Source organism: Aquarana catesbeiana, linkage group LG06 (genome assembly GCF_042186555.1).
Source record: "Aquarana catesbeiana isolate 2022-GZ linkage group LG06, ASM4218655v1, whole genome shotgun sequence".
Classification (NCBI taxonomy): domain Eukaryota; kingdom Metazoa; phylum Chordata; class Amphibia; order Anura; family Ranidae; genus Aquarana; species Aquarana catesbeiana.
The window spans coordinates 96,835,626-96,847,715 of NC_133329.1; the positions used below are offsets into that span (position 1 = coordinate 96,835,626).

Here is a 12,090-nt window from a genome sequence, read left to right on the forward strand (position 1 = left end):
TTGCAGGAAGCATTTTTGTAAGTGATATTGAGGCTCGGTTCACACTAAACAAAAAAAGTGACAATTGTGAAAAAAAATTTTTTTTTTTACTTTCCGCTATAATACATATTTAAAAAAAAAATGTATTCATCAGTTTAGGCCAATATATATTCTTCTACATATCTTTGGTAAAAAAAAAATCACAATAGGCGTATATTGATTGGTTTGCGCAAAAGTTATTGCGTCTACAACCTACGGGATAGATTTAGGGACTTTGATTTTTTTAAATTGTTTTTACCGGTAATGGCGGCGATCTGTGACTTTTAGCGGGACTGCAACATTGCGGCGGACAAATCTGACCCTTTTCTGACCCTTTTTGGCGACCAGTGACATTATTACATTGATCAGTGCTATAAAAATGCACTGATTACTGTGTAAATGACACTGGCAGGGAAGGAGTTAACACTAGGAGGCGATCAAGGGATTAAATGTGTTCCCTCAGCGTGATCAAACTGTAGGGGGGATGGGCTGCCTGGGACATCACAGAGATCACTGTTCCCGATAACTGGGAACAGCAAATCTCTGAGATGTCCCATGTCAGAATGGGGATCCGCCTTGTTTACAGTGGCAGATCCCCGTTCTGCCTCTGTATACAGCGATCGCGGGCGGCCAGCGGACATCAAGTCCGCCGGACCCACGGGCGCGCTCCTGTGGCGTGCAGCGGGCACGCGCCCGCAATCTCACATGCACGGATCGATGCACAGGTTGGGTGATTCGCGCAGCGCTGCCAAACTGCAGCAGTAAATGTACATAAGCTGGTCGGCAAGTGGTTAATGACACCCCCAAATCAGTTTGAATATTGCAGTGCGAACTGTCAGTTCGGACATGAATCTGATCCATGCGATCTGATTCAGGTGCGGACCAAAAAAAGGATCCTGTGCGAGATGCGATGCGATGCAAATTCAGCCATACTATCTGTATGGCTGAGTTTGCATCGCACAGACAGCACATGTGATTTGTACTGCAGTGAGGTGCGAATCACATGCGATATCGCACAGCGCACTGTTGTGAACCGGGACTAAAGGTACTTATTAAAGGTACTAAAGGTACTTATTAAAGGTACTAAAGAAACTTATTAAAGGTACTAAAGATACTTATGAAAGGTAATAAAGTACTTACCTGCTCTGTGTAATGGCTTTGCACAGAGCAGCTCTGATCCTCCTTTTCTGCTGGTGTTTCTGGTTCCTCCTCTTCTCCAAGTGCCCCCCATATCAAGGCGGTAGCAAGCGGCTCAGCCCTGTCCCCCCGTAATTAACAGCCAATAGCTCCCGTTGCTGTCTCTCAGCCAATGAAGAGACAGGGACCTGGGAGAGCAGCTCTCTGCCCATTACTGCCTTGCCTTTGTAAGATAATTGCCCCCCCCCCCTTATACTGCACCTGCATACTACAACCCCATTCATCCTATAGATGAGCCACACTTAGTTGGGGTCGAGACATAAAAGAAGTGGGTGCAGTGGGGACATCATCACTGTAAGAGCTGTGTGGCACTGCGTAATAAAGATAACTGGAATGGGGAGGACGGTAAGGAGCAGGCACAGTGGGGATGGTAAGGATTTTACCAGTACAGTAGAGCTGCACGATTCTGGCCAAAATGAGAATCATGATTTTTTGTGATTAGAATAAAAAAATTACGATTCTCTCACGATTCTAGCAACGTCTTTCACATTATACAAAAAAAAAAAAAATGGGCTAACTTTACTGGTTATAATTTTTTTTTGAATTCATTAAAGTAATTTTTTCATTACATTTGAAAGACTGCTGCGCAAATACAGTGTGACATAAAATATTGCAACAACCACCATTTTATTCTCTAGGGTGTCTACTAAAAAAAATATATATATATATATATATATATATATATATATATATATATTTAGTTTGGAGGTTCTAAGTAATTTTCTAGCAAAAAAAAAAAATGATTTCAACTAGAAACCAACAAATGTCAGAAAAAGGTTTAGTGTTTTAAGTGGTTAAACTTTTTTCACTTACACAGGAAGTCTATTCCATTGACAAATTGTTACAATGTTTATACTTAAGTTCAACTGATAAAGAATGTTTTGTTTCTTGACAGACTGCTTGTTTTTTTCTCTTCCTTTCTTTTGAGGGTTGTGGCTTCAGAAGAGCAGAAAATTCTTTGCATAGAAAGAATTGTGAAACACTTTAGTCAAGATTGCGATAACGATTCTTGACGATTAATCACGATAACGATTCTTGACGATTAATTGTGCAGCTCTACAGTACAGTGGTCCTTTAAATTTCATTGCAGCGCACAGTGAACCTTATTCATATATGTGTTGGGGGGCAGACTCTTTTCAGTGTATATTGCCCCAAGCAAGCAAATACATTGAAGGTTTGGATTCGCAGCTGTCTTTTTCCAGTGCAGGTTTACATTGAATTGGTTGCTAGGAGGCGGCTCCGACTGCCGCAGTTATTCCCTTCAACACTTTGATAAAGCGTTTTGTATTGTCTCTGTTGATCCAGCGGCAGTTTACATCAGAGTACATCAGCCTGTGCCTGCAAAGTAGCTTCAAAGAAATCTAGAGACTGCAATTACTGAGCAGCTTATGAAAATGCTAGGTACCTGGCTGCCATGCTGGCCCTCTTGCTTTAGTACTTTGAATTTTACTGGCCCATCATTTTCAGGTATGTGCAGATAAAGACTTCTAACGTTTCTGGCTCTTTCCTGATCTGCATACTTGTCTCAGTTCAGAGAGTGATAAAACCTATGGGTGAGCGTCACAGCCAGGCAGTTTGCGTTTTCAAACGAAAAGGTCTGTAACGACATCCCCTATATTTATCTAATAGGTGTGCTTTAAAAGAGAAGTATTTTTTGTTTTGTTTTTTAAGGATAATACTTACCTAGTCCAATGCTGCATCTGTCCACCGGTGCCTCTAATGCCCCGTACACACGATCGGACTTTCCGACGGAAAATGTGCGATCGGAGCTTGTTGTCGGAAATTCCGACCGTGTATGGGCTCCATCTGACTTTTTCCATCGGTATTTCCGACACACAAGGTTTGAGAGCTGGATCTAAAATTTTCCGACAACAAAATCCATTCACGTAAATTACAATCGTGTGTAGACAATTCTGACGCACAAAGCGCCACGCATGCTCAGAATCAAACAGAAGAGCCGCACTGGCTATTGAACTTAATTTTTCTCGGCTCGTCGTACGTGTTGTACGTCACCGCGTTCTTGGTGTTCGGAATTTCCGACCAACTTAGTGTGACCGTGTGTATGTAAGACAAGTTTGAGCCAACATCCGTTGGAAAAAATCCTTGGATTTTGTTGTCAGAATGTGTGATCGCGTGTATGGGGCATAATGCCCCATACACATGATCGCACTTTCCGACAACAAAACCGTGGAATTTTGTTCAAAGGTTGTTGGCTCCAACTTGTCTTGCATACACACGGTCACACAAATGTTGGCCAACAATTACGTTCGTAGTGACGTACTAGACGTACTACTTGGTTTTTCAGCTCTTTAGCACCTCCCTTTGGGCTCCTTCTGCTAATTTTGTGTCAGTAGAAGTTTGGTGAGTGTTGATTCGCGCTTTTCTTTTTGCGTTTTTCATTTGGCACTATTATTATTATCATTCTTGAAAAAAAAAGCCTTTGAAAATCCGTTTGCAATAACTCCATCAGTATCACCAGCAAAGCAGCTTCATTATTATCCCATTAAAGAAGAAGAGAATTGTGCGCTGCATTTGGAGATTTCATAATTTGCCACGTCACGAATGTTAATTCTTTCATTACAAATGCTAGTTTACAAGACCGGCCGCTTCTGCTTCTGAGCATGTGTGGACTTTTGTGCGGCGGACTTGTGTACACACGGTCGGAAAGTCAGACGACAAAATTTTGTTGGCAGAAATTTTGAGAACCTGCCAGCCAACATTTGTTGGCAGAAAGTCTGACAACAAATGTTTGATGGAGCATACACACGGTCGGACTTTCCGCCAACAAGCTCACATCCAACATTTCTCGTCGGAAAGTCAGACCGTGTGTACGCGACATAACACTGAGATCCGAGCGATCTAACACCGCAGATCGCTCAGTTCTCACAGTTTCACAGTTCTCCGAGCAGCGATTGTCAGTCAGCAGCTCTCTGATCTAGCCCCTCCCCCCCGCGCTCACTGGAGCGCTGGGCCGTGGAGGGGGCGGGAGTGGCCGGCTCAGGCTCTCAGCAACTCGCTGAGAGGCTGAGCTGGGTGCCGGTCCAGGTATGTGGGCGGATCCTGACTTCATTGCCACGATCTTGCCTGAGACTGGATTGGCTCTGTGACGTCAGCAGACAGCGGACTTCAGCCTGCTGTCTGCTGAAAACGGGTCACAGGAGTGCAGAATGAACTACACTCCTGTGATCCATAGGAGAAATACAGCCAAATGAGCTTTGGCTGTACTACTCCTAACCACTTCCGGACCGCCGCATGCCAATATACGCCCTTACTTTGAAAAGGAATATCGTTGTTATGGCAGCAGCTAGCTGCCATAACCCCGGTATCTTCTTGTTCGGCCGGCGGTGTGGTTTCCGATAATAGTGGTCTCTGCGGCGCTGCGCTCCAGTGCCCTCCGCCGCTTACCGGAGGTAATTGGATCCTTCTTGGTGTTAGGTATGGAGACAAGTGAGGGGAAGATGGCCCCCACCTGTCTCCATACCATTGCAGGGCGGAAGCGACGTCAAAACGTTTTTATTTTTTTTATTGCATTTTAGTGTAAATATGAGATATGAGGTCTTTTTGACCCCAGATCTCATATTTAAGAGGTCCTGTCATGCTTTTTTCTATTACAAGGGATGTTTACATCCCTTGTAATAGGAGTAAAAGTGACCAAAATCTTTTTTTTTTAAAAGACAGTGTCAAAAAAAAGTAAAATAAATAAGAAAAAAAAAAAAAATGTAAAGCTCCCCGTCCCAACAAGGTCGTGCGCAGAAGCGAACGTATACCGTGAGTAGCGCCCGCCTATGAAAACGGCATTCAAACCACACATGTGAGTTATCGCCGCGATCGTTGGAGCGAGAGCAATAATTCTAGCTATTCAAAACTGGTAACCTGTAGAAATTTTTAAACGTCGCCTATGGAGATTTTTAAGGGTAAAAGTTTGTCGCCACGAGCGGGCGCAATTTTGAAACGTGACCTGTTGGGTATCAATTTACTCGGCATAACATTATCTTTCACAATATAAAAAAAAAATGGGCTAACTTTACTGTTGTCTTATTTTTTAATTAAAAAAAATTGTATTTTTCCAAAAAAAAGTCCGCTTGTACGACCGCTACGCAAATACGGTGTGACAGAAAGTATTGCAACGACCGCCATTTTATTCTCTAGGGTGTTAGAAAAAAAATTAGGGCTGCGGAAATTAACGATTAATTCCTTGATTAATCGTTAATTTTTTTGATCGATCAAAATTCTTTTGATCGGTACTCACCTCTCCTCCGGCTTCCGGGTCTTCAGGGAGTTCCATCGGAGATCCGGTGACGTCACGGACATCGACGTCACCGGACTCCTCCCCCCTTCCCCAAGTGCCTTCATCTGCTAACGAAGGGAAGGGGGGAGGAGTCAGGTGACGTCGATGTCCGTGAAATCAAAAATTGAGGAACCATTTGATTGATCTCACTGGTCAAAGTATTCAGATAAACATCTATGTAAATCCTGGACCTGGCTATGAAAATCAACATATCTGAGGGCTTTCCTGGCTGTAAGTCAGTTTGACGATGAACTGACATTTATTGGTTATCCAGCAATCAAGAAACATTTATGATGAGGGCACCTTTTTTTTGCAAAGAGCTGACACTTTGCTGTCTCAGCACCTGATGGATGTCTTTGGCTCTTCATCGGTCCACCTGATGCACAACGGTGCTATTTAAATAGACTGTAGGGTGACGCTGTAGCCCTGCCCCGCTGAGGAAGTTCTGACGAAGTTCTGATTAAATGCAACGCGTACGGGGGAGGAGCTACGCATGACGTCAGCTAAAAGTAGTTGGATCTATATGTGCTTTATAATTAACTAAAATTAGTTGATTAATCGATTAAAAAAAATTTGATTAATCGAACACGAAAATTTTAATCAGTAACAGCCCTAAAAAAAATGTATAATGTTTGGGGGTTCTAAGTACTTTTCTAGCAAAAAAAAACTGTTTTAACTTGTAAACAACAAATCTCAAAAAGAGTCCAGTTGAAATATTAAACTTTTTATCCTTTAACAGCCCTGTACTCTTGTATGTTATAAATTGTGCTTTGCAATTGTGCTTGTGCAAGAAATACTGTGATTTAATTTACTTTTTTTATCCTGTCCTCACACTGCAGTTCTCTATGCTGGCAGAGCTGAGTAATAGCCACACCTTTTCCTATATGTGTCCTCACACAGTCTTGTGTTGTGAAAAAGGGGAGGTGGCGTTTCTGACCAGTTCTGTGCTGATAATGAGTGTGCTTGGTTTTATTCTGGCAACAAATGAACCATATTTAGACTCCTTGCCTAATTGATGTGAGGAAAGTGAAGGCCGGAAGTGTACACATGCTGTGGCCAACATGTTTTCATGCAAAGTTACGGCAGGAAGTATACCCCCCTGTTGCTTTGTGAACCATTCAAGTGAATAGAAGCACTCTGCAACTGCATGCAATGCACACAGTTGAGGAACGCTAGTGTAGGGATCCAGGGGTTAAATCAATCGGTGAACAGGTGGTACAACGCAAGTCAGCTACTTTCTGAAGAGGGATCCAAATGTGGATTGCTCTTTAGAGAGCAAAGCCAGTATGAATGAGCCCCAACGAGCCTTAAATGACTCCACCACCAATGCCAACACCACCTGTCACCACAAATTTTGATTTAGAAATCGAAGGAGGAAAAAAAAATCAGCTGAACAGTGACTGCAGCCAGTCAGCTGCTGCCACTGTTGGGGTATTCTGACAGACGCAGGTACCTGCTGGGCTGAACAAGGGTAATCTTTACATGTATGGCCAGCTTTAGTAAGGCTGATTCCAGCTTTTGTAGAAGACAGGTACACTTCAACTCCTTCACACTCATCAAGCCACACTAACAGCAGGGAAAGGCAGAAGACGAAGTATAAAAGGCATGAAATAAAAGCGATTTAATAGCACTTGTCGGAGCCAGTTTTAGCTAAATAAACAAATCAATCAGCCAGATAAGGGATCATAACAAATATCACTTTGGTCTTGGGAACGCTGGCCCTTAAGCTGATGTAAGACAACATGTATTTATTTTACGGAGTAAAGTAATGATGCTGTCAGCGAATGATTTAACACCGCTCGATGAAATTTACAGGGTGCTTTCAGCGATAGAAGACCATAAAATGGAATAGAGGCTGAACCTGTTCTTCTGCATCTCACCAGCACAACTCAATGCTATGAGTGTCCATGTGTGCCGCAGGCAGCCTGTTATCAGCTGATGTTCACATGTGAGCTGTAACGGCGGCAGCCATGAATAAAACATGGCACCTGTCAGGAAAGCATGCGTCATGTGTGAGACCGGGGTATGCCTCACCTTCCCTATTATTCTGCCTTTTTGTTTGCAGTAGAACGGTAACATATGGCCTCTGGACACTTCATAAGGTACTCTGCCTTTTTAAAGTGCAACTTTATCTGAAAAATAAAAATTGCTAGAAGGAAGGCTTTTTATTGCAGAAGAGACATGCTATGTCTCCGCAATAAAAGTCTAAAGCCTCGCACACACGATCGGACTTTCCGACAGGAAATGTGTGATGACAGGCTGTTGGCAGAAAATCCGACCGTTTGTACGCTCCATCGGACAATTGTTGTCGGATTTTCCGCGGACAAATGTTGGATGGCAGGCTTTAAAATTTTCCGCGAACAAATGTCTGTTGTCGGATTTTCCGAGCGTGTCTACACAAGTCCATCGGACAAAAGTCCAAAGTACAAAAATGCATGCTCGGAAGCAAGGAGCCAGAAGCAGTCGGTCTTGTAAACTAGCGTTCGTAATGGAGAATTAACATTTGTGACGCAGCAAAATATGAAATCTCGAAATGCAGCACAATTCTCTTCTTCTCTAATGGGATAATAATGAAGCTGATTTGCTGGTGATACTGATGCAGTTATTGCAAACAAATTTTTAAAGGCTTTTTTTTCTAGTGATATCAAGAATAATATTATTATGCTTTTTTTTGGGGGGGCAAGTTACCACAACACCATTATACCGTAGTTTTTAAGATCAAAGATACAACTATGTTGGTGTCCCTTGTTAATTTTACATTGTATTTTTTTAAATGTAACTGCCTACTCCCAAAGTGTCATTTGAAGTAAAACACATAGCCAAGTATTATTCTACACAGTTTTTTTATTGTGCATTAAAAAAAGAAAACAAATAAAATTAGACATGCTATCTGCCAATAGAACTTATCAAAAAGGGCATTCTATGCATCCAAAAAATATAGAAAATACACCAAATCAAATCATTATTATTCAACCAAAAAATAAAATAAAAGCCTCATGCATGTGTCCTGCTTCTTAATATAGGGGGTCAACAATGCCAAGAGTTGGTGAAAGCAGGGGTCTGTCATCTGGAGATAATTCCGAAAATCATCCGGATTATTCTCCTGGAGCTCCCACAGCAAAGGCATATGATATAATTGGTCACGATTAATAAAGCAATCAATTTTTGGTCCAACAACTCCTCCTCCTGTTCCTGGACTGGACTTGGGTTAAAGCAATAACTCCAAGGCCAATAAATAAATAACACTTTATCTCCTCCGTTTCTACAACATGTCTGGTTGACGAACGGCCGTTCAGAAACAAACTGAAAAGCACGAAATGAAAAGCGCAAAATGAAAAGCGCAAAATGAAAAGCGCGAATCAACACTCACCAAACGTCTACTAACACGAAATTAGCAGAAGGAGCCCAAAGGGTGGCGCTAAAGAGCTGAAAAACCACGTAGTACGTCACTACGTTTGTGTTTGTTGGCTGACAATTCCTTGTCGTTTGTATGCAAGAAAAAATCCAGGCACACGCCTTCGGACAAAAGTCTGAGGTTTTGTCTGCGGAAAATCCGATCATGTGCATGAGGCTTTACAATGAGGGAAAAAAAGTATTTGATCCCCTGCTGATTTTGTACGTTTGCTCACTAACAAGGAAATGATCCGTCTATAATATTAATGGTATTTTTATTTTAACAGTGAGAGACAGAACTAAAAAATCCAGAAAAACACATTTCAAAAAAGTTATAAATTGATTTGCATTTTAATGAGTGAAATAAGTATTTGATCCCCTACCAATCAGCAAGATTTCTGGCTCCGAGGAGTCTTCTGTACAGGTAAGGAGCTGAGATTAGGAGCACTTTCTTAAAGGGGGTGCTCCTAATCTCAATCTCAGATTGTTACCTGTATAAAAGACACCTGTCCACAGAAGCAATCAGTCGATTAGATTTCAATCTCTCCATCATGGCCAAGACCAAAGAGCTGTCCAAGGATGTCAGGGACAAGATTGTAGACCTACACAAGGCTGGAATGGTCTACAAGACCATTGCCAAGCAGCTTGGTGAAAAGAATTCCCCCACCCTGCACAGCCAGGCACACAGAATTTCCGCAGGCACACCTGAGTCAGGGAACAGTCCATTTTTTTTTGTATGTATTGAGGGGATAAATCTTGGATGGCAGTAGGGGTATTAAGGGATGACCACTTGACTTTAAACAACTCCAGGGACAACTCCTAGTGTATACAGTCCTATATACAGCTCCTTTCCTTCCTCCAGCACTTCACTTGCTTGCAGAATCACCAGCAATGTCATTCAGTAAAAGTCTGTAGCACGGCCCATTACAGGCAGGGACTCGCAGCCCCTATACTTGTGGAATGCAGAGTGCCACTAACACATGTACTGCACTTCCTCCCATGGTCACTGGTCCCAGCACCGCCTCTTCAGGCCTTGCCAGCAATCCTGGCTGCAGCAGCTCCTTTCACTAGCCCTCTTGGATATTCCTCCACAGTCCTCCTGACTGATGCTCCCCAGTCCTCCAGACTAACACTCAGGAGATCTCCCGGACGTGCTGACTCTCTCTCCTACTGTCCTCTCCTTGCTCCCGTGCATCCAGGAAAGGATTTCTCTGTGTGTTGTAGAGGATCCCATCAGCACCTGAGCCCCAGGTCCAAGGTCAACTTCCGCCCCACCCCCACACTAGGGGCACCGTCAAGGGCCACCGACAGCCTCCTCAGCACTCCATCTCCATCTTCCACCTGGCTGCCCCTGCTGGCATGACCCAAGAGTATTTAAGAGGTGCCCGCCCCCTGCCAGCCCACTTTGCTGGGGATTGGCTGGGGCCCTCATCAATACTCCAAACAGCTCCTCCTAAACTCCACCCTCTACTTCTGGAAGCTTCTCCAACGTTCCGGAGAGCAGGGGGAGTCACCAGAGGTGCTGCCTGCTGAGTCATCCAGCCTCCCCGAGTCACTCAGCCCTGACCCAGATTCAACCCAGGCTTGGCTCTCAGTCAAAAAGTGGAAAAAAAAGTGTAATTGTCTCTTTTTTGCTCCAGTTCAGCAGGGGGTCTGTTCATGGATCCCCCACTGTTCCAATTGAATCCAGCTTGTGTAAAATGGGCCCTAGAGTTTTTTTTTTTAGAAAGCACCCAAAGCTTGAGTGGAAAAGCCTGTCCCCTGCCAGAATTCTGCAGAGAAAGATCCTTGCTCTGTGTGGAAGCAATGGTCTGCCTGCAAAGGTCCAGCATGCCTCTTGCTGAGTCACACCTAAAAGTCTTCAATCAACAAAACTCATTCTCCCTGCTGATTGGAAAGCTATAGATTTTATTTTAATAGTTGGCAAGACTGGCCTCTGCAGAAAGACCACTGCTTCCACACAGAGAGTAAGCCCTGGTTCACACCAGTGCGGCTTTGAAATCGCACTACTGCAGTGAGATTTTGTTGTGTCATTTCATTGCTGCTTGTGACTTCATTTAACAAAAGTCAATGCAAGTCGCAATTAAATCGTGAAAAAGTATTGCAGGAAACTATTTCAAAGTCGCACTGGTGTGAACTCGAGCTAAGAGTCCTTCTCTACAGCATGCTGGCAGGGGTAGCCTTTTTTACTAAGACCGCGGCTGCTTTATAAAGTAAACAGGGACTTTGCATACCTTTTATTTTCATGCACCTAGAACGTATTTAGCTGACTCGAAGTGGTTGTAAACCCTTACATATACCCAGTGAAGTGACTGGCCTCAGGTGATACACAGAGATAAAACAAAACATCCTACATAATTTGTACCTGTTAATCTGCAGTCGTCTTTTCTCTAAATACATTCAAAGTGCAGAATGTATAAAACTTGTCTGAGAGTTCAGAAAAAAAGGGGACGAAAAGCTGAAGTTACACTCTGCACAGCTCAGTAAGGAGAGCTCTGAGAGCTGATTGAAGGGAAGAGACACCCACCTCCACACAGCACACAGGAACAGAGCTGAGGCTGTCAATCTGCTGGAGCTCCCTCCCCTGTCACCATTTTTCTCTTGGTGTCAGGAAAACTTGTCAGAAGTGACTCATGCTGATAGCAGAGGAACGAAGAAGCAGACAGAAATGACACTTCGTGCTTTTAACTGAGACAAGCACACACTATAGAGGGATATGCTTTGTTCATATTTCATGTCTGAGCTTTAAACTGTAGTTGGGCTTTAAAACTGTGCCTAAAGCAACACCACACAGAATAGTAATACAAGATGCTTGATGCTGGAGGCTTTCGTGGATCTAGTCTCAGTATTTTGATGTTCCCAAAGCGACTGTAAAATGGAAGCTAAAAAATGCGAAACAAATAAAACCAACGTTCACTCATCCGTCCTTGTTAGGGATTCAGCTCTTCAGTTGCTGTCATAGTGACCATGGAAAGTGACAGGGAGCCGAGATGAAAGCCGGAGAGGTCCAGCTCGACGTTGGCATTGAAGCACTTCACACACGGCGTGCCGCATGGACTATTGTGGTTTTGTATTCCTTTGGTGTCCTGCTGGCTTCGACTTTCTTTTGTACCACCTGCTATAATCTTGAGGTTGGTATCTTGTCCAAATCATTTCTTTTTAGGTTTCCATGTTCAGCCCAGCTAGGCAGATGT

At 43.3% G+C, this 12,090-nt stretch overlaps 1 protein-coding gene across 2 annotated transcripts in view; it reads left to right on the forward strand.

Moving 5' to 3' along the window:
• The window catches only part of RAB26 (RAB26, member RAS oncogene family), a 417,846-nt gene that overhangs the window by 59,931 nt on the left and 345,825 nt on the right, over window positions 1-12,090 (forward strand). The window contains exon 1 of one of the 2 annotated variants that reach the window (XM_073636483.1): window positions 11,846-12,027. The exons of the other annotated variant lie outside the window; for it this stretch is intronic. Within the exon in view, the coding sequence (XP_073492584.1) occupies window positions 11,887-12,027 (141 nt within the window). The 5' untranslated portion in view covers window positions 11,846-11,886. Of the gene's footprint in view, window positions 1-11,845; window positions 12,028-12,090 lie in introns of those variants that run through there. 2 annotated transcript variants of the gene reach the window in all.